A 24,086-nucleotide genomic window follows, 5' to 3' on the forward strand; every position below is an offset into this window, starting at 1 on the left:
ACAGGAAAACATAGCGTACTTGAAGATTTGGTAGGGATCTTCATCAGGACTGGAGTGAAGAACTTTAAGTCATCAATATATATATATATCAAGTTGTCCTGTTCCTGGGTGGCAAAATTTCTGTAATCTGCTATTTATACTTATTACTGAGTAAACTGTATTGCAAGACATCGTCTATTATGTATGTTTTTTAGAAAAACAAAACAAAACAAAACAAACGTGTAATGGCAACTCATCAATAAATTATGGACATATTTATATAACGAAAATGGAAAAAAAAAAAAATAACAGCAGCTTTTACAAGGAAATAAACTATTTCGAATGAGAGAAAAAAATTAAACCGAGTGGAAAACTGACTCTTCGTTTTGGCAAAACATCGATTATACGAACTGGCTACTTTGATCTCTTAAGACGGTCCCACTATGATGTTATGTGTAAAGCCTATCTTGAGTAGAATGTGTTTTATGATTTTCTGTCACTTTGCTGGAAACTCCTTCCTCATTTCCTAAGCGGTGATGGAAAAAAAATACCTTGTTTATACTCCGGTACAACCATTAGATAAGAGGAGTTTATATTATTTTCAAAATGAATACAATCATTAACCGTATTTAGCAGTCACGGGAGCCTGAACCACGGTCCACTCAAAACGCGTGTGCTTCTGCACGCTCGTACACGACCACTCGACAATATTCTGAAAGAAGCCAACCCAATTAAAGTTGAATTATCCTTCCAAGTGTCATCTGCCTTTGTTATACAACCGCTGCAAATGTAGAAATACCAAGAAATATTAGTCGAGGTAAATTATTATTTGTATGCCGTTGAACTAATTACAAGCAGCACAAAGATACAAATTCACGTCTTTGGCAGCATAGCACACAATACGGGTGTTTTTTCTATAAATTAATACTGTTTAATTTGTCAGTTTTATCTCTTAAAACATAAAGTAAATATTCAATTACGACACTAAATTAAACCGATTTATCACAAACGCATAAAGTTGGCAGTATACCAAATATAGTACATTAATAAACAATTTCTGAGTATCCCCGCAACTGGATGCTTGGTCCATTTCCATTGGCCTCCTTGTTTGCTGGATGCCATTTGTTTACCTAGTTTTTGAATTACTAGACGTTTTACTGCTGTCTGTTTCTATTGGTTTTATTAAGAGTTCTCTGACAGTTTTTCCTCAGAGTATACAGATCTTCGGTACAAAATGGATTTCTTTTTTCTGAGAGTGCACAGATCCCTTACTGATGGAATAAGAAAATAGGGACGCAAAAATTAACTGCACTCTTTTGTTGAGAAAGCAAAGTTGCATTCCTGTTTCTGGCATTTCTTTCTTCTAAAATATTACTTTAAGTGATAATTAATTTAGCTGGAAATTTCAAAGAACATTTTCGATTATATGTATTCATTCGTGAAGTCCGTCCCAAAAGAAATCTCTAGCAGGTTTAAAATTGGGTAACTTCCTCCTCTGACACTGTTTCACAACTGTTATTCACACGTAATTCACACGGTGTTGTTTGAATATAAGGAATATGGAGAAAATCAACTCCATGCATCACAATTATCTTGACAGTCTTACTTCTGTCATTAAATGTAGATCAACTACATGAATACTGAACCTCACAGATGATTCTTTCTTCTTGTGAATTACCATTCATCAATTACCATGGCAACCTATACTACACAAGAGTCCCTTGACATCGTAATGATTTGTTGGCATGTTCTGCATAGCATGTGATAGAAAAATATTTAAATTTACATTTTCATAAGGATACATTCAGAAGGTAAATTATTTTAGTATGAGCTTTTAATTTCCCTCGGAAATTCATGGAACCAAAGCTTACTTCAAGTAAAATTTTTTAGTGTATCCTTTAAGAGAGGAGGCCATTTTCATTTTATAATGAGAATATTTAGACAAGTCTCGTGCATGTAAATATTTTTAGTACACGCAACTTAGAGTTTGTCCATATTCATTTGGTATCGGTGGTATTGTTTGCAAATGTCCGTTATCACGCAACTGGCTTAGTAAAGCATTCAGAACGTGCTTTATCTGACTTGTAATAGTGTGCTGTTGCTATAATGATCAATTCGTTCGAAAATTTCATTTTTGACTTTCGGCGATTCATTTTTAGATAATTGTCTCTGCAAATCTTGTAAGACTGGCACTGTCAGCTAGGGTAACAAACGGGCCTCACTCAAAGAGCAAAATTTTTATGGCTGAACTTTTGTATTCTCTGTATACATTTTAGTTAGGAGATGCATTCTAGTGTGGTTATTACTGTAAGATATCATCAATCTCTCTAATCACTGCATTCGGGTGCACTGCGACTAACGGGTTGGTCTTTCTCAAGTAGGGCGTGGGTTGATATGAACCGTATGGAGGGTGGATAACGACTGGGAGAAGATCCATGATGTTAACCAGTCAAAGTGAAGGCTAATTTCAAACATGGTCTTTTAATACATTCTCTGTCATTATGTCTAAATTCTGTGATGGCATTAGTAAATTATTTTCTTCTCCCCATTCCCCTACGTCTCTCCCCCCAATTCCGTTATGCACTGCATTGTACTCCCAAAGATTTCAATAACTGATAAATTGACAATTTCATCCTTGTATGAATGAATCCGCCTTAATTTATTAGAAAAGATTTCGAAATGTTTCCTTTTTATGTCATCTATCGCTCATGCGTGCTGTTCATTAACCTTTGATACTTTCTATGTTTTCTTTGGAAAGAAATCATCCATTATTTTAAAATGTGGCGAATATTTCTCCGAAAGATCCTTTCTTTTTTGGAATATATCATGCAAGGGTTGTGAGGGCTGAAAACCCCATTCCCTTCAACCAAGATCGACCAACTGTAGGCCCTAATGGAGAAGCCTTGATGAATGCCTCGGTCTCCGAAGGGATTCCAGAAGATATACTCCCATTCCCCCCAAAACGAGTGGCAAATGGTAAAATCCATATACAGTACTGTCGCAGAGAACTGAATCTCTGCTGAGAACATGAAAGCAATCATTTCCATTTTGGTTTACTTGATTTAGAAACTAAGCAAATGTCTTTTTAAATACATGATATAGATGATATGGTAATTTGCAACTGTTGATTTGAACTGTTTCAGTAAACAAGTGTGTCAAACTTTAGGTTGTAGAAACTCTGTCGAAGCAAGCTTCTGTGTTCACCAAACTATACGAAGCGTGAGAGCAACAGACGTTTGTCTGTTTATTAGTTTCGTTGCCGGTTTTTTGGCTCATCGATATCTCTGGCCACAGTGCGTTATATATATGGTAAGTAGTAGCTTATTTGTTTACGGAAAGAGATAAAATTGCAAAACTATTATCAGAAATGGTGTTTTGTTTTACTAGATAAAGGAGGTGGGACGGAGTTATTAATTTTAAAAATTGAAAATATTTGAGACATTTGTTTCATTGTCCAAAAGTGAGTGGGACTTCATTGGAGACAGGAGTTAAGATATCATTTTGTGCATTCCACAAGGGTATATCTGACAGTAAGCAAAGTGTTACACTAAATGACACCGAGAGGAATACTCGGGGCCAATTCAGGGTTTTTTTATGTTTTTTTTTTTTAAGAAGTGAGGGGGGGAGTAAAGACTAACAGTATAACAGCAGCCGCAAAGCAGAGAAGAAATCAGTTCGGTGCACTGATTTTGTCTCTGCTAGCGGCTGCTCTTACAGTGCTTCTATTGGGATATACAACGGGCTGGAAAGCAAGTGATGGTGAGGTGGGGAATAATATAAGGTCGATCTAAGGTCTTCATGTGACAAGCAAATATATGAACTGTTATGAATACTAAGAGCAGAATGAATACTAAGGCACAAAGATTCTAAAGGCAGTGCAGATCCACTTGACGTAGATTGCCAATGTAATGTGATGCTGAGTCAGTTTGATTTTCCTGTGAAATAAGCACAGAAAAAAAAAATGATAGTAGGAGTATGTTATGGACTAATTATGAACCTGTGGCGAACAGCTATATAGGAATACAGAATGAGCCAGTAAACCAGAATGTCTTATAATGGGGAACTTTAACTCCAATTTGTAGAGCAGTCTTTTATGTGCGACAGCATCAAAAGCTTTCCTAAAGTCAATGTATATTACATCAAACGTTTTTTTTTTTTTGCATCCAGTTCCTTATTTAATCATATTATCAGATGTCTTAGTCTTCGGCTAAGAATTTGAAGAAATGTAACAAAGAATTCTTCGCTTATTTGCTTATGCTAGCACTAGATGCAAAGAGTTGAACCACATTGGTCCACTACATATGCTTGTTGTGGTTGGTTAGGCGATCAACAACTTAACTATATTGCGCTATTGTGCATTATGTCTATATAAACGTGTGGGTCGGTGTCTTCACGAGTTTATTTGCACGTTGTGCGGGCTAAAACAAAAACCTGGAATAACTCATGGAGAAAACCCAACTCGAATCCAGATCTCTCTCCAAGCGAATGAAAAGTGGCAATATCAGTATACGCTCAGAGAACACTATATATAATGTCTGATGATTCAGGTTGCCGACTAAATAAATATTTCGCATATATGTTTAAACAAGAAGATTTTAGAGATGGTTTTATCAAAAGTCTATTTCATTCTAAATGGGAGCTAAATGATTTTGTGATATCTGAGAGGAAATTGAAAGAAAAATTAATGACGCCAAAAGTAAATATGGCACCTGGGGCTGACAGCATCTATTTAATGATGAGATATATTAAAATAAGCAGCAAGAGAGGCAAGAAAACCTTTGGTCATCATTATGAGAGCATCCTTGGTGGTTGTTGTTACTGTTATAGGGTTTAGGAGCATCAGCGGCTAAGGTCACATTGCTCAGTATATTCTGCTTGTAAATTGCCTGTGTTCTGCAGTCGACGTTCTGTTTGATAGACGAAAAACCAGACTACCCCGCCAGAGGCAAACCCAGCCACGATGTTAAAAATGCCCATAAAAATTCGAACTCAGGTGTTTTTCCAACCGGTGTGGGATTCTTGTTGTAATAGGGTTTTAGGAGCATCAGCGACTAAGGCCTGTTTGTAAATTGCATGTGTTTTGTGGTCGATTTTTTGTTTTCTGGATGAAAAACCCGAGTTTCCAGGAAAAAACCATGTTACCCTCGTCTGAGACCGACTAACTCAGCCACGTTGCGAAACAGGCCCATAAAAATTCTTCACGTAATCGAAGGGACTCGAACTCAGGTCTTTTCCACCCGGTGTGGGGAGGGTGGCGATTCTACCAATTGTGCTACCCACGAGGGCAGCATCCTCGGATTTGAGGTGAGGGGTCCTACAGACTGAGATATGCAAATGTTGTGAGGGATTTCGAAGGGAGTAAGTACAGCCCTGTAAACTTAACTTCTTTTCCAGGGAAAATAATAGAATCGGCAATGCGGTATCATCTTGACAAGAATGCAGTTAGACGGCAATCACAGCACGGATATAATAGTATTGGCCATGTAGTGCGATACACCATTAGGTGGCGTACACTGTGTTCTGGTGTCTACTGAGTTTTTATATTTTATTGTTGATTAAATCTGCAAGTATCATCTTTTCTCGTTACCAGGCAACCATAAAGTGATGTTTCACTTGCCTATGCTCGCTATTTCAATGGATGGATTCATCTGCACAGATAAGTATTTTTTTAAATTTTTTCTTAAGATATGAACATCATGGCCGACACAACTGTCTTTGTTCAGTGTTCAAGAATGTTGCTGACATTAGTCGCTAATTATATAAACTCGTCGCTTTCCCGAAGTACTGGACAGTGCGCTGCTGTGTCGTAACTCATTGCCCTCGGTTATGAGTTATGATCTTTATTGTCTCAGGAGACTCTAAATACTGTAGTTTCAAATAGCTGTAAACACCTACTACACTTACCAAAACGTGCATTTTATAGCGGTTTTTAAAGAATAACATGATTAATAATATATTGATTTAAATCGAGAATTATGAGTTCTCACATGGATGGTAAGAATAATACTATAATAACACCACCAACCGATTTAGAGGATGGAGATAGTAATTCTCCAAAGCCAGCTGGGGAAACTTTATTCACAGTTAAATTAAGAAAAGCTTAATGGTTAAGGTTCCATGTCTACTCAAGAATTGAAACTTCTGAAAGTTCTGGAGAAAATGAAAAGACAGAGAAGCTGGATAAATCACAGAATCATGTATCACAGTGTCATGTATGTAAAGATAACCCAATATGAGAAAAGATATGATGAGCTTCCTCATGGGGGAGACCAACATAGTTACTAAAAAGGTTGGAGATATAATTATGGAAAAATGGTTAAATCTTGAGGCTGTTATTACAGTTCTTTTAATTGATAATGAGAGAATAAGAGCTATTAAATAAGATATCGAAATCCGGGCAAATTTACATGATAAAGTTGTACAAACTTTTTCAGTGGAGAACAGAAATAAGATGGATCATATCTAGGAATCAGTTAATCAAACTGCTGAAACAAATACAGCAGCGTATGAGGGATCACAGTTTCTGGTTGTGTTCTCTGTATGATAATGTGCCGATGGTGCCGTGTGGCACGTTCGGTCAGGGCCATGCAAATAGGATGGATTGGATGCGCCGCACTAGGGCCCGATCTAAGGGGGCCCAATGGAGGGAGCCACTAAAGTCTCAACAATAAATCGGTGTGGGATAAATCGCCGTGTAAAGTACTTTTTACACGGCATTGCCTTCGGTGAAGAAAAAAATCAATGGAAAATGTTATAATATTACTAGCTTTAGAAAACAGTAATATGAAAGTAAATGTCAATGCAAAAAATTTAGTATCTAATACTTTAAAGACTGAGTTTAAGAATGTAAAAATAAAATCCTTGAGATTAGCGCATAATAAAGGCGTAGTGCTAGAAACTGCTTCCAAATCTGACCTAATAAGCATATCTACTTCAGATTCCTTGTCTTCTGCGGGCAAGGGTTATCTACAGGGGTTATCAAGAAAGGTAATCCTGCAGTCTTGACATACGACATAACTAAGGATTTAAGTAAAGAAGACATCGTTGAGGATTTATACAATAAAAATCTCAGTAACTACGGATTCTCACAAGAGGAAGTCAGAAAGGATACTACTTTGAGATTTACGACAAAATCAAGATCTTCATGGAACGTTCACTAAACAGTTTAACCCTTCTAATTTATAAATGTATCTCAACTATGGACAAGATTTTCTTGGCCTGTGGCTGGAATAGACATCGGCCATTTACGATTGTAACAAGTGTTTTTTTATGCTTGGGATACGGGCATAGCACTCAGTACTGTACCCACACATTTCCATCTTGTGGGCATTGTGCCCGGAGTGGTCATGTAAATGCAGAATACCCCCGAATAAAGAGGAATCCCCTTATAGTATAAATTGCAAAAGAAACTTTCACCATTCGATTAGAGATTATTATTATTATTATTACTAGCCATACGGTACAAGGAAGCCTAAGGCTTATGCTGCACCAGCCAAAAAAAAAAAAAAAAAAAAAAAAAAATTCCCGAGTTACCCCCGGTGTGTGTGTGTGTGTGTGTGTGTGTGTGTGTGTGTGTGTGAGAGAGAGAGAGAGAGAGAGAGAGAGAGAGAGGGGGGGGGGGGCATCACCAAGAAAGAGAAGAATGATGATATCCAGCTCAGGACCCTGGGTTTGCCAAGCCCATACTCACCAGATGTGAGCCCCCGGGGTTAAATCCCAGCTGCCACGAATATAAAAGAACATTGGAGCTAGCAAGGCTTTCTAGTTCAAGGATCAGGATTTCTGATGACTGAGTCTGTACAGAATAAAATTGACAAAGATAATAATTAATCTACTATATTGCTATAACTAAAAATGATAAATGGCCAACGGTCGAGAGTTGCAGCTGATGAGATAAGGGTCTGCTGACAGGAATTTTATTGATATTGCACTAATACAAGAACCATATTCTGTTTAAATGATGGGCAATCTAAAATAGCAGGTTTCCCCTATAAAAGCAAGGGTAATTCAATGGTTAATCCAAAAACTCGTATTATTGTTTTTAATCAACAGATTGATGTTACAGTGATCAATACACTTTGCTTTGCATGTGCTACTGTGTTCTAATAACATACCATTCTATGTCATTTTATTTAATATCTTAAGATTATTTAATCGAGTCATTAAAATCCTCTTGCAGAGGATTTTAATTACTCTCTGAATTACTTGGAATATGCAACTACATTTATAGGTCATAAAAATATTCTTATAGCCTCAGATGTTAATGCCAAATCAAGCTTAATATGTATAATAACAATACAGATTTTTCGAGGTCGTCTTTTGGAAGACATTTTAATAAATCACAGTTTAACTGTGGTTAAGAGACCTAGCCAGTATACAACTTATAGTAGCTCAACAAGCGAGTCAAATACAGAAGTCACTTTGGTTTCCTCTTTTTTTGCAAATCTAATATCAGATTGGTTAGTCATTACATATTGGACTATTAGCGATCATCGTACGATAGTTTATTTTGTTAAGTCAACACAATGCTATGAGGTTCATTCACAATCACTTCGAGAACTGATTAGATTTGCTCTCAGAAAAATTAATTGGACAAATTTTGAAGCCTCTGCTAATTTGTATTTTACCAATCCATCTGATTTATTTTAAAATAAAACGGCTGCTGAACTGGCAAATTACATTCGGGAATCTTTAATAAAAGAATCATATGTCAGCAAACAAGAAGAAAACTATTGTTCTTGGTTATCTAATTTAAGAAGAAGAGTACATGCGGCTCGACGAAGATACCAACGCCATCAACACTGGCCTTCTGCTGAAGTTCAGCAGTTACATTCAACGTATATTGATATCAAGAATGCTTATACAAAAGCAATCATAAATAACAAGCTCACTAATTGGATGAAATTAGTTCAATCATCTGATAATAATACTTGGGACTTCTATATAAAATGAAGAGAGATCGGCTACATTCACCGGAAATTTTTGGGACAGCACAGGCAAATGGGAATGAAACTTTAGATTGACATGGAACAATTAATGTAATACTAGATAGACTTTTTCCTATTCATGATGAAGTACTGGATACAGACTTTCATTTATCTATCCGTTCAAATAATGATAATTACTTCACCAATTAGACTTCAGAGCTATTCAGTATTGATTAGATCGACTCAGTAATTAAGAAAATAAAACTTCTAAATGTACTGGTATGAACCTTGTAGAAAATATCTTTATATTAGGTTTTTACAAGATCAGACCAAGGTTTATGCTTGTATTATTATAACTGTTTGTGTGAGAGTTTATTTCATACTCGTTGGAAAACAGCATTATTACATCTTATTCCTAAGCCTGGAAAACCAAGAAATGATGCTAGGTCTTATAAGCCAACTGCTTTGTTGGCTAATATGGGGAATATCCTGGTACGCATTATGGCTTTCAGAATAGCTTCCCTCCTTCGTGAGACTAATTTAATACTCAGCAATATGGATTTTGCCCTGGAAGATCCAGAGAGGAAGAGCTTGTGGATTTTGTAAGTCACATAAAAAACTTTCTTAAAAATACATACTTGCTATTTTCGTGGATTTCGACAGGGCTTTCGACTCTCTTTGGTGGTAGAATTCCCTCGCAAGGTGTAGTAGTAATAGGATTTTAGGAGCATCAACAACTAAGGCCATATTGCTCCGTGTGTACATCTGCAAATTGCGAGTGTTTTGTGGTCGATTTTCTGTTTTACTGGACGAAAAACCCGAGTTTCCAGGTTTTTCGGCCATGTTACTCTCGCTTGAGACGGACTAACTCAGCCACGTTGTGAAAAAGCCCATAAAAATTCCTCACATCATCGACGGGACTCCAACTCAAGCCTTTTACACTCGGTGTGGGGAGGACAGCAATTCTACCAACTGTGCTACCCACGAGGGCCACTCGCAACACTACGTCAAGCTAATTGCCCTCAGCAGTTGTTAAACTTAGTACGAAGTTATTTTTTGCAAAGTAAAATACTGGTGAAATCAAAATTTCTGTGAGCAGAGCGGCGGAAGATTACTTGAGGGTGTCCTCAAGTCTCGATTTTGGGACCGTTAATGTGAAATATGGTGTTACAGGAACGGTTAGCACTTCTGACAAGACTAGGCTTATTGCATATGATGATGATTTAACTATTTTAATTGAAGGTAATTCTCGAAGCGCTTTAATATCATCTGCCAACCATGTATTAAAGGATCTGTACAAGTGGACTCTTCAGAAGAAGCTTACCATTAGTTCTTCTAAAACTAGGATGATTATTTTAAAGACTAAACGGATCTCCTCAGATTAAATTTAGGTCTAAACGGATCTCCTCAGATTAAAATTAAAGGGACTTAACTTCCTCTTGTAACTGAAGTGTGAAAATATTTAGGTGTGCCAATTTAATTTATAAGTTGAATTTATCTTCACATCTTTCTTATTTATCTGGTAAATTTAAGAAGTTCACTGCAACTATTTACAGGATAGCAAGAGCAGATTGGAGATTGACGAGAAAAACTTTGAGGTTATACTGTTTTGTAGTCTTCCTATGGCTATTTATGCTGCTGGAGAATAGTTTATTTTGCTCATGTCATTGCAAAGGACAATGCTGTTAGCTTGATCTATTGTTTGGACAATGCTGTTGATTGATCTATTTGTCGAATAGTATAGACAGCTGTTTTGCAAGTATTAGCTAGTGTTGCCATTGGTTTTTTCTTAGTATTTCGAGGGCCATATTTCCTTCATCTGTATCCGTAAACAGATTCTAACTGCATCTATGGGGATTGAGATTGACACACGACAACAACAACGTCACAAACCCAGCTTAATACTAACCGTCTGAAGGAGAGTACCTCATTACAAATGTAATCTTACTTCTCATAGAAGCAACCTTAACTGTAGTGTAAACTGAACTGTGTGTACTTTGTAGGCCATCTTTTAAAGGGTGCAGTGCTGTCAACTTCTTTAGTTAATAACTCCTCAGTAGGTTTACGAAAAAGTTTTATAAGCCTGGAATATTTTACAGTTACACTAAAAAACTTCGAGCGTATTTACTTTCACTTATAATAAGAAAATTTATTATTATAGGAATGGTTACTTATACAAAAATGCAGGATCAATAAAACATATTAGTGATTTTATTTTTTAAAATGATTTTTTTTTCAGATTAAGGGGTGAAAGCAAAATTTCTATCATGGAAGGTGATTAGTCCAATAGTGTTCTCAAATAGTGCCAATGTATTTTGAAAATAATTGAGCTATTGTTGCAGCTCGAAGAGCGTTCACAAGATAGATATAAGAACATTGCCATGTTTAGTATTCATGCGAGGTTGAACCACTGTCACTTAAACCGCGTGTACTTCTGTACCCCCTCGCTTGACCACTGCACGAATGTTGTGGCGAGAATTTTGTTCCTTCTGAATATCTCATCCAACGGAGTGTGGCAAAATTTCGAGAAAGTGGGAGGGTTAGAAACAAGCAATGAATAGAAAGGTCTGCAAGAATGAAGAAAAATACTGTGCGCCAGTGTTTTGCCCAGTTCGCCGAAACCGATCAGAAGTAACTCATCAGAATTTCGAATCGTTGAAATCTTTCTGAGGCGAATTATGAACGAAAGACCTGAGGTGCATCTTGCCAATAACAGCTGTCCAATGGCAATGTTACTCGAATGTTATTTGCAAGGAGTCTGTTGGGACCCTACACACGACTGTCAAATTTCGAAATTGATAATGCAGATGTAGCATATTTCATTTATTTAAATGGTTGCGTGAATAAATTGATTCCTAACTGTGCAACTGTGGTCTGGAATTATGCGGAGCACAATTCAACACCACAATTATCGAACGCTAACAGCGAACTGCAAAAGGTAACGGTACAAAAATCTCTTCAACCACAATTGGAGGGTATAAATTTATCGAAATGTGTGTTTCCCAAGATAGTACAGTGATTTCTCACTTACCATTTGTTTGAGGACATCTGGGTTCGATTTCCATCTATGACTGGAGGAATTTCTAAAATCCTCTTCAACCTAAGCTATAGTTAGACGATCTCATGTGGAGGGAGTAGAAGTTTTCAGCCCACATAATATACAAATAAGCCCGTGAACAAACACTTGTAGAGACATCACACAACGGCGCAACACTGTCCAAGTCGCTGATATGCCTAAAGCCCTACAACTATCGAAGTTGTGATTTCAACAAAATGGCGTCACCTGCAACACAACAAGAGCCACAATCAACTTTTTGATAGAAACGCTTCATAGCAGATTAATTCCACGCACGGAGCCATTAACTGACACAATCTCCAGATGTGAAAGCACTTACTTTTGCTTGTGGTCAAACCATTCAAAACCACGAAGAGTTCATGCTATCAAATATAAAGTAACGGTTGAAATCAATGCCATAATTTTCAAACAGAATTAAAACTAAAAGGATTACGACAAGGACGTTGACAAAAGTCTCAACTCTACTATATGCTGATAACCAAGTAATTTTAGCTGAATCCGAGACAGAATTACAAAAAGCAGGTCACAATATTTTCAAAATTAGTTCATTATTTGGTATGGAAATATCAATCAAAAAAAAAAAAAACTATGGCCATGCAAGAAAAGGAATTATTACGAGCAAAAATAGTAATTAATGGCCATATAATAGAACAAGTAAAAACATTTAAATAGCTCGGCAATACGATTTCATATTTAGGAAATGCAGATATGGAAAGTAAAATAATAAATTTCAACAAAATGAATAGTATTATTAGAAGACATTTTGGTAAACAAAATTTCCTAAGATATACAATTACGACTCCATAAAATAATCTCAAAACCAGTCTTAATGTTTGACTCCGAAACTTGGATCTTGAAGAAAAAAGATGAAAGAAAGTTGGATGCGCTACAAACGAGATTTCTTAGGCTGCTTTCAGGGTACTCGTTGACAGCCCATATCAGAAGCCACACTATTACAGAAAGTTTAGGTAGCAATATAGTGGAAGATATTACAAGATATGGAAGGAACACGTAATGAGGATGACTGATGAAAGACTACCTAAGAAAGCTCTGTTTTATAGGCCACATGGATAGAGAAGTGTTGGAAGACCCGAAAAAAGATGGACGGACCAATTCGAGTCTTGGAAAGGACCTTAACGGCCCAATTCCTGTTCGTAGAGAAGTATTGCTCCAAGATAAACTTAAGTTCATCAGTGATTAAATAAAGCTGCAATTAATTCTGAAATCAGCTCTTATTAGGAATAACACACGAAAAATTAGTCTCTTTTTATGGAGGATCTGTATACGAAGCATACAGTACTGGGTGAGAAAAAAAATCTGCCTTCATTCATGTAAAATTCAGAAAGATCTCATGTACTCCAAGGCACTACCACTAGCGCTTTTGTAACCTATCAGTCATAAAAAACGTAAGTGCTATTATTTAAGCTGAGTTTGGAACTCTGGAAAGACAATTTAAAAGTTAGTAGCACTTGGTACCACAGCCTCGCAGATTTAATATTTACGATGCCACACAAGCGCACACTTTTATTCATGTCCTCATATTACATGATATTCCATTTTTAGTGCATCCGAACTAGGAATGGGGGGGGGGGGTAGCCTTGATATCAAATAGCGAATCTCCATGGTTCCGAGTTGAAAGGTGAGGTTATTTTATTACCATACTTAGCTATATTGGAAATTGTTGATGTACTGCTATGCATCTACACACAAAAGGACATGATGATGTTCTATAAACATAAATCACAGATTGGAAAGAAAATATCAGGGATGATTCTATTCAGAGTTTGTTTATTGCCTATGTAACTTCCTCAACAGCAGATTGGCAAAGCACACATAAACAGCAGTATTATTATGTTCATATTCCTCTGAAAGGAATAAAAATGTTCCGATATTTATACCACATCAGTTGTCTGCTATTGTGCTTCATGAATTACTGTACTAAAAAAAAAGTGCTTCAAATTTAGACTTACCTGAAGTATTTGTTGCCTGTGCGAACAATGAAATATCGATGGCTGCATACTGCTCACAGATGTACACGTAACACTCGATCATTTACTTCGGGAACACCCATAATCGTTCAGTAAAGTGTGCCCATGTACTTCCTTCCAGGTGCTGTCACGAAAACGCACGTGTTAAGAACAGTAATTAATCGCAGACACAGAAGGTATACGGCTCACTGGCGCCACCTAAGAAGGGGACTTTACCTACTAAAAGTTTGCCGTCAGGATCGAAAACGGCACAGACCAAATCCGTGACCTCCACCACACCTAGGTGCTCGTGACTTTCACGTTGGCTATCCCTCCTATACATGTGGAGCAAACAACGTGGTAATTAGAATCTTCCACTGAGTCATTAATAGCTTTACTTTTCCATTATTACTCATCGAGTCGCAAGATTTTTTAAATTTCAATTAAATGTGTCTATATCACATTTAAAAAGATGTCTCAGGAGTTATTTTCTTTCTTAATTAATTGGTATTTAACGCATATACGTGAAACCATTTTTCCCCTTGAAAATCACACACGCACACTGATAGAATATCAAAGCAATGGCAGAATTGAAGTATAAAAATTCTGCGCATTAATAATCGTCTTGAACTTTTCTATTTTTTTCGCTAAAGAAGAATGGGATGGGTGGAATCATAATATCCCTTATAAAACAGAACATGAGCATTCAACAGTAATTTATTTATTATTATTCTTGTTCTTTCTTCGTTTTATCCTTTGTCTCTGCATAGGCTGAGAAACAACGTTGATGAAAAGCAAAAATAGTTTGATTGATGTCGTCGGCTGACTTGAGCTGTTCGGTCAAAGCTCCCTTTTTTTTACTGTTTTGTTCGTTCGGCTCGAGTTAGAAAACGACCTCTAGCGGCAGTAAGAAGAACCCAATAAATCATTTTCTAAATTCCCATACTCTGCAGAATTGGTGGTTGGTTGAATTCTTAATCACATTTCACATCAAGAACAGAGAGGAAGGAAAGGGGGGAGGGGAGATAAAGTAAAGCTGTAATGTAGTTTCACTCTACCTGTGCAAGAGAGTTACGAAACTATCCAATGTAAAAAATATGAAATTCGTAGAACATATGACATAAGAAACAACAGTACTGCATAACTGAAGTAATCACACACACACTGGTTTGACAGGTACAGTATCGGTGTCTCGAAAAGTTAAGTAAAACCACATTTGAGCTAGTTTTGCTGTATGGCGACACAAGAACTCAAAAAATATATATATACACACGAGTTGCTGAGCAATAATGCTATATAATATATCAGACAGTACTTATACTTCTGTGAGATTTACTTAGATTATAAAATCTTTATTGCCTGTAAGCATAGAGTAAAATGTGATTTTACAATCCATAATTTAAACAAAAGGAGAGTGAACACTTAAAAAATGAATCTTTCAGAGTAACCGAACTTTTGCTGTAATTCGATGCCGATTTACAGAAAAGGTTTGGTTTATTATTAAGAAAAAGAGAATTAATGGGACGATGTAATCTGACCCCAGAAACAATCGAGCACAACACCGCAGGATGCTAGGTTGGTATTCAGTCACCCAGACGGATTTCACTCACAGACACGACCAGCTTGTCAGGATAATACGTCTGAACTAAAGACCACTACTCAAACTATACTGGGACCGTGCCATAATAACGGACAAGACAATCTCGCACAACAGACCGGACATAACCCTTGTCTCCAAGAAGGCAAAGGATACCTGATTGACATAGCGCTGTCCAACACTAGCAACCTCCAGGAAACATAAGAGGAAAAGATCAGGAAGTACTCAGACTCAGAGATATGTGGCATATGGAAAAGGTAATGACCATCCCGATCACCGTGTCAACCACCGGCATGGTGCCAAAGAGCCTCCATAAGAACCTAGAAACAATAGGCCTCCCAGAGAACGCTTACATGGAACTACAGAAAGCCGCAATCCTGAACACCTGTAGGATAGTAAGAGAGTTTACCGACCAGTAGTAATAGTAACCGGACACAACCAACCAAACTATCCATGCACTTGGTACCAATACCCGTCACGGAGCGGGAAAAATCACATAAAAGGAGAGACAAAAATAATAGAGAGGGAAAGTGATTACAGCGCAGTTAAAAGGCCATCAGATGACCTTTTACTCCCTGATGACTATAATATATTTATCTTGATTTATAGACAAATACTCAGAAGTTATAAATCTGTTCCGAGGTCAATTATAGCTTGACCTGTACCTTTAATGAAACTGCCAGGCATGTCATTGAAAGCCCAAAACAAGTTAGTTTCCAATTAGAAAATGGAAGAGCATAAGTAGCTTGCGTTGGTGTTTTGCATGTATGTAATAACTTGACTTTGGGATTTTGAGTTCCACACATTGGACAGAAAGCAACGTTTGTTACGTTATTAATCTTTCTCCTCATTAAATGTGAAATTCCCAGAGGACCTTAACACAGAATGAGTGAAGCTATATTTCTCTAAATCGGATAAAATCATTTTAATGAAACCATTTTAACAAACAGTCAATTACATTCTCATGTAATTTTGTTAATTTTTTAGCAATTAAAAATATTCACATAGCATAACACACTTCTTACCTTTCTTCGTTTAATGAGGAAACCATCTGTTACAGAAAAAAAACATTTATGTTGCCACATAAATTTCATTTATGTTCACACGCACACACACAGAGATTACAAGCGATCATCATACATTTAAAAAAAAAAGTAAGACTTTTCATAAGTCATGATATGTTCCTTCTAAAGGAGTTCTCAGTCCATCAAATTTTAAAAGAATCATGAGAACTTTTATCATGATGCCTGTATTTTGTATTGATCCTGTTTCAGTTATACCCAAGGTGTGGTAGTTTAGACATTATTTGTATGTGTTATTATCCTGAAAGTTTTATAATTGTATTTATGTTAATCTACATACGTCTTATTGAAGTTTACTAAATCAGTAATATATTTTCATATATTCCAATCTGTGGCTTGCATTTCTAAAATATGGCAGCATTCCAGAAAAACAAATACAGCATAAACACAGTTATGAGAGAAACCAGACAACGTGAAGAGCACTTAACTTCTGCCCAGGGGAGGGGGAGAGGGAAGGAGAGAAGGTTTAAGGTAACTCCAATACAGTTCATTTTTGTACACCTGTGAGCTAAAGCAGGGTACACAGGAGCTGGGTACCCTGCTATAATCTCAGCCTGCATACAGACGCTTACTCTTTTCGGGCAGCATAAGTTTAAATTAATTTCTATGAGGGATGCTATGAAAATTAAGGAAAAAGCTAAATAAACATATTCACTAAAGCCTGATTCCAGTGAATCAAATTAAAATGATAATAAATGGATGTTCGTTTTCTTTACATTATTTGGCAAAATAGTATTTTTAAGCAAATATATATATATATGTGGGTGAGCATTTATAATTTAAATGAGACGAGTCCACAAGTCTGAAAATATACTGACATAATATGTATAACTTCCCCCATAAAGAACTGATTGTAATTTATTCAATAATTTTTTTTAACTCAGCAACCAGTGGTAAGTTGCAAAAATATCTACACCGTGAAATTGGTTTATTCAGAAATACATACAGCAGCCAACACTACATAGTACCGTTCACAAAATTTAATTTAATCTAATTCAAAAATCTTGCTAATGATTTTCTTAAATGGGGAGAAAAACACTGAGAGATAGCAAACAATAATTTATGTCATTGGTACTGTCATCCTGTCACTATACAGTTCATTTTTGCACTTATTTATCACCATTAAACTGAAGAGTTTTGGTTATTGATATAAGGATTATCGTATATGATTAAATAAACGAATAAAAAAGCACAAAGTTGCATCGTTGCACAAAATAGCAATGCCCAAAATGAATTTAAGAAGTTTACAGGATATAAAAATACCTGGAGAGCATACGGACATTTAAGCATCATATGTTTGATCAATGTCGGAAATTATAATAGCCAGAATACAAGTAGATATAATTATCACAGTTTACCTAATTGTGATTTCCTTGTCATTGAATCCGAAAACAATAGATTCTACACAACACGATATGAAGCTTGATATTTAAAGTTTGATATTTAAAAATAAGTGGCAAGCGACGTAAATGAAATCAAAACTTAAATGCAACCAAGGAACATAATCTGTATAGCTTTAATACCTCAAATGTGGGATAAATGTATTGTATTTAATTAGTAAACAATTAACAAGTATGCTACACATTTAAATCGAAATAATGATATCTGGCAGGCCAATGAATCGAGAAGCTTAATTAGAAGCACGAGTTTGAAAGATCCTTTCTCAGAGCACACAAACAGATAATATTAGTTTGGATTTTTATTTAGCTCTCTTTTTGTTTTCATTTTATTTCGCAATGCTAACCATCTTCAGGTACCGCATTTATGACACGAACAGGCTTCTGGTTCTTTTAAATGGATGACCATTGTACCTTGTTGTCCAAATAACCTTTGACCATCTGCTCCGTAGCATTCTGTAAGAAGTATTTCTCGTTGTCGCATCCAGGTCTCGCGGCAACACTGGCATTCCTGAAACAGAGTGATTAACATATCGATTATAATGACACGTATTACTTAAAATAAAATCAGAGACATGATATAATAATGGTTGAAATAAACGTCTTGAAACTGTACTAAAATACAGTAAGAAATACGTTATCAGGAGGGTCCTCATTTTTTCGCTACGTCGCTGATGAGTGGAGTTTTCACAATAATGAGCAGTGTTTCCATTATTGTGTAACTGACTGTATTCGTTCAGATACAGCTAGTTTGCAATAGTATTCCAGAGTTTTTCAATAATGTTAATAGCAGCAAATAACTTTAAACAGGAGCATGCAATTCTCTTTGTACAAATATCATACGACTGTTAAAGTAAAATAAAAGCTTAACTGACACACCTTGAGGAATCCGCTTGGGGTAACAACGCTGGGTTGAACTTGAGATGGGCATGTGCCTTCGCATTTGCTCACTCCAATGGTACCTTCACATGTTCGGACGACATTCCCAAGTTCATCATAATCTTCTTTTGTGACGTGTATTGTGGAAGGCAATGTCTCGCACGTGACCCGACCTCCGTTGGTGGATGCCTCTTGCAATTCGGGAAGGTGGTCCCTTGCCAATGTTTGACTTAAAAATAGAAATAGCAGCCAAGGTAGCCACATCCACGAAAGTAGACTACTGCATACTGATTTGGCTGCCATCTGGTGAAATCGACAGGAAATTCACTGACTATTAATACATATTTCCACACATTTATACAGTTAATCAATAAAATTATAACTTATTTAATTCTTTTAAATTAAATTACAAATTAAGTTAATACTGATTTAAAAAAAAATGACTGAATAAGAATCATCTCTAGACATGAATAATCTGAAGTTAAATTTTTCTAGTGATTTAAGGAAACACAAAGAAGATTAAAACTGAAAAGGCGCTGAAGTGTGATTTGACCTCTTGAATTTTCCTCATTCTAGTAATCCAATGCTAGATATCAATTAAACTAAGCAATAAGTACTGTTGAATTGTTTTTATTTGAGTTGAAGAAATTAAGGATATGAAGAACCAACATATATTATCTCTGTAAATTACGTTTATCAATATGGTCAGTTTGCTGTTTTGCATGATTTAAACTCTGTACTTCCTAGATAATAAAAATCCTCAGCCGCCCTCGAGATCGACTAACTTGACCACTTTTATGAACTCGTTGTGAAAAGAACCTGCTGGGTACAGATACATTAAGACCAGTGTCTATCCTGTTATTCTCTATGGCCTCCGAAGTCTGGACATCAACTGATGGGACGAATCTCAGACGGATTATTGTGGAAGAGGAACATTAAGAAATTTCGACTTCTCTCTGCACTAATGAACCATACTGATAGCAACGACAATACAGTAAACGTCTTCCAGTAACCATTCACGAGAAAAGGCTCGTCTTTTCAAGATGATGGACGGGGTTATCTCTGAACCCGACTTCTGGGCTCACTAAAGCTGTAGGGCCAACCCACACTGCTTAAAGTTATAGGATCATTTCGTACCCATTAAATCCTGTGCTATATACAAGGTGACCTCTACTAGTTCGCAGTAGATAAAAAAAATATAGGCACTAATCCATGAGCCTCCTCAGACAGTAAAACCTGCTCCTGAGGATTTCCGTACTAACTCTAAAGCAATATCTCCCCAGTGTTCCAGCCTTTCTGCTATCTGCTGAGATGATTTGCAATCTAAGTAATGCAATTTCTGACTACCTCCGCTTTGCCATAAATAAACAGTGCAAATCTGTGCTCAGAACGCGACTGTGCATGCTTATATATATTTTTTTTTCATTAAATGTATTTTCATTAAATTTATTGTTCTCTAATTTCATACATATTGTTGTCTAATCTTTTAATAATCATGTTTTATAATATTTCATTACTTTAGATTTTATTTTCTTTGTTCATCTTTCTATGCAATCATTCTTTCATCTGAACCCCTGGCTTGTAGCCGTGAAGAGAGCTGTATACAGTGATGTGCATTTTGGGTACAATAAAGAGTTCTTCTTCTTCTAAAACCAGGGTACTAACCACGGTTCTTATGTTGCTAATATCATTTTAAATTGTATAGTTGAACAGGTGAATCTTCTACAAATTTGAAAGTTTGAGACATCTCCAGAACAGCTTTTTAATTTTGGGATTAAAAAAAAAAAATCCAAATCTCAAAAATGCCTCTGACAGAGGGTAGATGAAACGAAAGTAAACAATTTGAAGATAGGAAAGAGAATATAAACATGAGACGAGTAGCTGTCTGGAATAAAAGAATACCCAACTATTTTAATCTCATAAACACAGCGCGCATCAAAGCTCACTGGCTTCTTATCAGCTAGCAAGAAGTCTTTATTAGGGAACGTAAGAAGAACTGTGGATAATGCATTATGCCTATAGGAACAGCTAATGGAAGTAAAATTTCCATTTTTAAAACGTAACAACTATTTTATCTTTATTTCCTAAAACTGAGCCGCGTTTATCCTGCATAGCACACAATACTATAGGATTGCAAGGGTATTTCAACGCAGTAGTTGACATAAAAATCAAAATTCCTATTACCAGCATTTGATTTTAATCATGGAGATTATAAGTGGATAGCAGTACTTGTCTCTGAAGTTGAATATAAGCCCATGACTTATGGGCTTATATTCACCATAAGTCATGGGCTTATATGGACCTGAAGGACCCAAGTGCCCAATACTCGGCACTTGGTCCTTCAGAAAGTCTCCCCATGATCGAAATCGAAATCTGTACTTTTTATAAACAAAAAGTACTGAAAAGTACAACGTTTAATATTAATATAAAAACAAATTTAGTAATACCTAGATCTCATTAATATTAATTTTTGGTATTTTCTATTATTTCTATGCACCGAGATCGATCAATTGTTGACCTCTGGCATAAAATAAGTCAGAACTTTTATTTACAGAACTGTAGCCATATAACACTATTTTTAATACGTAATAGATGATGAGTACAGTATTTTGATTTGTAACAAAAAAAATAATTAATAGGAATTATATGCATTTAAAGTGAAAGAATTATATATGTGAAAGAAGAATGAATTGAGCAGTTTAATTACATGCAGGCTTTAAAAGATCCTTTCTAAGAGCACAAACCAATAATACTAGTTTGAATATTTAATTGGCTCTCTTTTTTACTTTTATTTTTATTTTATTTAGAAATTCTAAACATCCTGAAGTTATGACAGAAACAGAGCAGACAGAGGTTATCTGGAAAACAAATAACCATTGTCACCTTCAAGCTTTGATTCTTCTCATAGTTCTTGCTTCTGCAACTCCCAGTTTTATTGTCTTTCGTCTTTGTGGAAGAGGAGGGGATCTGACAGCTAATCCAAGGAATATGCGATGATCCATAGAAGTCCCTCAGGCGCTGATCCTGGAATTCCATAACATATATTTATCTCTTTAAGGAATTTCCCGCTTTTGGACTCGATTAAATCTGTTTATATCTTCAACATGACAAAAACTGATCCGGTTTTGTTAGTGATTAATTGTAAGGTTTTAAGCGCATCAGCAATATAGGCTGTATTGCAAATGCAATATAGCCGAAGTTGCTGATGCGCCTTAGCCAATATTGTAAACTCAATATAGCCTAAAAATTGCGTTTACAATAACTGCAATTTTCGTTGCAATTTATTGCGTTTGAGTAGGACTCACATGTCCTCTTTATGTAACATATTGTGCAAGTGGTACCCCTTCTGACATACCAGTTCCAGGATGGGTTCCTCTTGTGGAATAATAAACGAATGTAAAAAAGTAATATATAAAAAAAAATAATAACATATTGATAACAATAAGATGAAGAAGATGATGAAGAATAAGAACAACAACAAATTAATGAAACACTTTGGTATGCACATTTTAATTTTAATTTATTGGAATATGCAAGTGTTATTATGTCACTTAGATACCTTACAAAATCTAAAATTAAAAGACCTATTTTCAGTTTGCCAACATTTAGAAACATCTTTGTGTTTATTTTCAAGACAACAAATAAAGAATTTGGTACTACAGCCTTTATGTGACCGCCACCTCCAGTAATATAACACAATATTTATTTAACCACTACTAATAATTCAACAAATTCAACAGCTATTCAACTAATAATAATAATAATAATCTCTTGGTAACATAACGACAGAACAATTCTTTTAAATTTAAAACTCTGTATTTAACTGGTTAAATGTATACAATTTTAAAATTAAACTTAAAAATTAGGTAATTAAAATGTTAAATATATTATTTAAAGAAATAATTCATTTCACATAAAAATCAAAGTGTAATTTTGCCAGTTATTATAGGTAAAATAAGGAGAAGCGAAAATAAACAACGTTTAGAACAACAATTCACAAAAACTTCTAGCCCTTCGAAAACCTGGGGTAATTTCATATAAAGTTTTTCTCTAGCTGCTAAACTACAATTTATCATGAAGCTGCTATGAATTCTAATGTTATTCTACATTAAAATAATTACGATACAATATAATCTAATTTAAAAATGATATATTCAAATTTACAGCCACAAAGCGTGAGGTAATTCACGCATAAAAGATACTTCATTAATATTTGGTATATTTAAATGTAAGTTAGTTAATCACAACAACTAACAGAAATTATCACTGACCTGTTTCGTTCTTTGTATTTCACAAATAACGCCCCCAGAAGGCTACAAATATTCGGCACAACACAGAAGACCACACTGCTCTCTTCTGCACCAAGAATCGAGAATGCCACGAATTGATTGTCGTCACATAAGAAATCCTTCTAACCAGTGGTTTCTAGAAAGGCACCATCTAAGAATTTTTTTTTTTCGTATGCAGCCGACAGGTAGCGCTAAAGTGAGTGTATTCTGATCGCGAAAAGCATTTTAGACCCTTTTGGCCTGTGTTACTGAAGTTTTCGAAATGCCAATGTCCAGGAAATAATCACGACAGTTGGTAGCTGGAACCATGCTGCGACGCTTTCAATACGGCTGTAACGCCACAGGACAGAAGTCACATGATTTCTCGTGGTTTCTTGTAGAAACGAAAGGCAAGAGGTCTGAGTCCCTGCAACTGTGTGTGTGTGTGTGTGTGTGTGTGTGTGTGTGTGTGTGTGTGTGTGTGTGTGTGTGTGTGTGTGTGTGTGTGAGAGAGAGAGAGAGAGAGCGCTGCGCCACAAAGTTGGATACTGAAATATCATAATTTTGTCTGTCTTTCATCATCGCAAAGATACAAAAGATCCAATGTGAAAATCTTAAGCGTACGCTGCACTTGTTTTATATTTATACGCAATTAATAATTCTTCAAACTAAAGAATAACAACATTCTTATGGAGCTGCCGCTAAACAAATCAAAACATTTCTACAATGGTACACGATAAATTCTGCTTCACTGAATCATTTCAAATGAATGTCGGAATGGTATCACTCCCTATGCGCAATTTTCCATAAATGTTTGACTAATCCTTGCAGTCACATTCCTCCACAGCAAATTTTTAGACATAAATAAATAAATTGTTATACAAGAACAATTATGCTCAAATAAATTTCTGTTT

The 24,086-nt window shown here is 35.8% G+C and overlaps 1 protein-coding gene and 1 long non-coding RNA gene across 2 annotated transcripts in view; one reads left to right on the top strand and one right to left on the bottom strand.

The window, feature by feature from the left end:
• LOC150090987 (uncharacterized) overlaps positions 1-24,086 on the top strand; it is a 98,643-nt gene that overhangs the window by 69,030 nt on the left and 5,527 nt on the right. The window lies entirely within an intron of this gene.
• Positions 18,036-23,426, bottom strand: Pburs (bursicon subunit partner of burs). Its single transcript, XM_090380965.1, has 3 exons — positions 23,176-23,426; positions 18,905-19,207; positions 18,036-18,536 (listed from the first exon to the last, which is right to left on the bottom strand). Exons 2-3 carry the CDS (start codon positions 19,205-19,207, stop codon positions 18,378-18,380), a joined length of 462 nt encoding a protein of 153 aa, XP_090237091.1. The 5' UTR covers positions 23,176-23,426; the 3' UTR covers positions 18,036-18,377.

Source organism: Mastigoproctus giganteus, chromosome 1, assembly GCF_048544385.1.
Source record: "Mastigoproctus giganteus isolate SK-2022 chromosome 1, ASM4854438v1, whole genome shotgun sequence".
Lineage (NCBI taxonomy): Eukaryota > Metazoa > Arthropoda > Arachnida > Uropygi > Thelyphonidae > Mastigoproctus > Mastigoproctus giganteus.